This window comes from Acyrthosiphon pisum, chromosome A1, assembly GCF_005508785.2.
Source record: "Acyrthosiphon pisum isolate AL4f chromosome A1, pea_aphid_22Mar2018_4r6ur, whole genome shotgun sequence".
NCBI classification, from domain to species: Eukaryota; Metazoa; Arthropoda; class Insecta; order Hemiptera; family Aphididae; genus Acyrthosiphon; species Acyrthosiphon pisum.
In genome coordinates this window covers 156,320,871-156,324,138 of record NC_042494.1, presented here as the reverse complement: position 1 = coordinate 156,324,138, position 3,268 = coordinate 156,320,871, and the positions used below count along the sequence as shown (strand labels likewise).

General features: G+C 37.7%; 1 protein-coding gene across 1 annotated transcript; it reads right to left on the bottom strand.

The window, feature by feature from the left end:
- Positions 1–1,848: 1,848 nt before the first annotated feature.
- LOC103308922 lies at positions 1,849–2,565 on the bottom strand. Its single transcript, XM_008183213.1, has one exon. The coding sequence runs from the start codon at positions 2,563–2,565 to the stop codon at positions 1,849–1,851; it is 717 nt and encodes a 238-aa protein (XP_008181435.1).
- Between the last annotated feature and the right edge of the window lie 703 nt (positions 2,566–3,268).

Here is a 3,268-nt window from a genome sequence, read left to right as displayed (position 1 = left end):
TATTATTATTGTTGTAGAATTTAAGCCTCTTTAACTTACATTTTTTTAATATTGTATGCACATTTTACCAGTTGGAACATAAGACAACTGAAGCCTATGGCTTCTGTTATTAGGGGCCTGGAATTTATAATATATAATTATAAAATTGTATGTTCTTTTTTAAATTAATAAGTTAAAAAATGTTTAATTTGTTTTCAATAAAAATATAAATATTATTTAATACAGAAAATTGTAAACATTGTATTTTAGTTTGTTTGGGAAAATTTAGACTTGGAATGGCCGACGATCTGGCCTTTTTCCAGGATAATCGTGTTGAGGAAGAGTCGATAAATCTAATCTTTCCGTGACCTCTATTGACCTAAATTTTAAATTAAGAATTATTAATGGATCCTAGTTATATTACTCCCCCTCCCCCCGTCAAACCATCATGAGAGGGGTAGATAGTAAATACGCTAGTGGGCATGGACCAATATTGTGCACAATACAAAAGTTTCGTGTAGGGCAATGTATTAATTGCACTTGTATTCAATACAATATTATTACATTATTATTATAAAGTGCTATTCTCAACCAGTATAAAATTAGTAGAATAATTAAAAAAAATTTTTACGAATCTTATTATTTCCAGTTATTAATTAACTATACCTATGTATATAATAATATTATAAGGATAAGAAATTTAGAAAATTCTGTATCATTATTAGGGTTTTATGTAAGTAATTATCGTTTTAAATTTTATTTTTCTTCTCATAAAAACATGGATTCCAACTGTATTAACCGTAACCCCCTCGCAAACACAATCACCCATGTAGCCGAGCGTAAAACAAAAAAAAACAATTTAGTAGGTGCAAATTTAGATTGCTTATTTAAACATTATAATTTATTAATAATATCTGGTAATTTCGGTGATAAAAATCAATTAAACTTACCAATAACGTTAATTTACTCATTAGCTGCAGCATAACATATTGGAAAAAAATGCTAGCGTAGAATCCGTCCAAGCAGTAACATTTGATATCTTTAGCATTTCGAGGTGCTGTTGAACGTAATTCATGAGACGAGCAAATAGCTACGCGCCGCACAACTCCAACCGTGGGACAAAAACCTTTGAAGTTGGGGCTATATTCGACTTACCCATCAGAAGGTGGCAATTGCTTTGGATTTCTGAAATTCCACGTATGTATACAGCTGCTGTGTACGCTGCCTCTGAGCTATCACTAAATCCGTGCAACTTATACGACGCACGAGTTGGTGTGACAAGATGAGGAATTTTTAACGTGGCCAATACGGGCAGTTCTTGATTATATTTGTTCCACACTGTCGCCGCTTCTTCCGGGATGGGTTCATTCCAACTGACTTCTACCAACCAGAGATATTTCATGAGTCTCTTGAGGTTGGTGGTAACTGGTGATAACAGCCCAAGAGGATCGTAAATACGGGCTACTTCGGAAAGTATAGCGCATTTATTATATTTCACAGGATTGGGTTGGTATTTGTAACTAAGTACATCCGATTTTGGGTCCCAGTTTAAATGAAGTACCTTGGTTTTCTCAGAATCTTGCTCGGTGAGTGTGACTGGTTGTGTGTACCTATGGTCAATAGGAATAGAAGCCAGTAATTTTTCCGAATTACTTGACAATTTCCGGAATTCGAATTGGCCTTTTGCGAAATTTTCCACGAGGTTTTTTTGAAGTTCCATTGCCAGTTCTTCGGTTTCTGATCCTGTCACCACATCATCCACATACAAGTCATGCTGTACGACCGCTCTCTTAGCGGCTTCATCTACCAACTTATGTAGAGTCCGAATGGCTAGGAACGGCGAGGATTTCTGACCAAACATCACCGTATTCATTTCGTACTCCTGGATCGGCTCATTTTGCGGTATAGTAAACGTTGATATAGCCGGTGAGCTTCGATCACTTTTATTAGACGGAACATTTGCTTTATATCAGCAGTAAATACAATGAAATGTAGTCTGAAACGTAGGACTATGCTGGGTAATTCCTGTTGTAGTTTTGCTCCACACCAAAGGTTATTGTTGAAAGATAGTCCTGAAGAAGATTTTGCCGGAGCGTCGAAAACAATACGCGTTTTCGTAGTTGTACTCTCCGGACGCAGCACTGCCTGATAGGGAATATAAGACGCACCCGTCTGTTCATCGACTGATGGCACTTTTATTTGAGACATATGACCCAAGTCCAAAAAGTCTTTCATTGCGTTGTGGTACTCCTTACGGAGCTTAGGAAACCGTTTGAACCGATTTTCCAACTGCTCTAACCGATGCAATGCCACGTTTTTCGATTTCCCGAGAAGTGGTGGGTCTTTCTGGAATAGTAAGTGCACTATATAACGACCATCCGATTGGTGCGTTGTGGTCGATTGATATATTCGTTCACATTCCAAGTCAGCCTGACTAGATTTCTCTACGATTGGAACGTCTTCGTTTTCTAGAAAACGCTGTAACTTTCTTTCTACCGAATCCGTGGTTGAGCACATAGTGACTATGTTCCTGTCTGGTGAACTAGACGTTTTTCCCATGAGCACCCACCCAAAGACAGTAGACATGGCAATCGGTTGTCCCGCGATACCTTCCCTTTTATCATCGTACAATGCATTAGGTGTGTTACGGTGAGCAATGGGCTGTATTGGATTGAAAAACAAATTATGGTAGGTGATTCTGATTAGAATGACATCAAAAGAACAACTTGATTTGGTATATATTCAATAACCGGGTTACGGCCTACTATTTCCAGTGGTATCACATCGTGTCTATCTCGATTTTGAGATGTACCAATAAAGGTTTCTTCGGCATTTGGATGTTGAAGTAAAACTGGTATATGCTCATCTCCCACAATCATCACTTCAAAATACACTTCGTCAAACTTATCACGAATGTCCTCTGGTGAACTGGTTTCCACTTCTGACTTTTGGTCTTTTTCCAGTTTTCCGAGTTGTTTTATTACAATCGAAAGCTGTTCCTCAAATTCCTCTTTAATCCGCGGAATGGTGGCATACATCATTCGAAACTTGGTTTTGTCTGACCTGGTGACCGATCTCTTGTTTAGCGCATCTCCAGCGTCTCGTACTCGCATGATTCGTTTCTAGATGTCCGAGAGGCGAATTTTTGCTTCTTCAAAAACACCCATGACGCTATATTCCCCTCCACATAATGTACGCGCAATTCAAGCCAAAATATACCAAAATAACAAAGCATTTTTTAGCAGCATCATTTTTCAAAGCATCTATTATTTTTTTTTTGTTACTTGAG

Coding starts and splice junctions, on each gene's coding strand:
- LOC103308922 (XM_008183213.1), bottom strand. CDS start 2,565: ATGTCTACTGTCTTTGGGTGGGTGCTCATGGGAAAAACGTCTAGTTCA.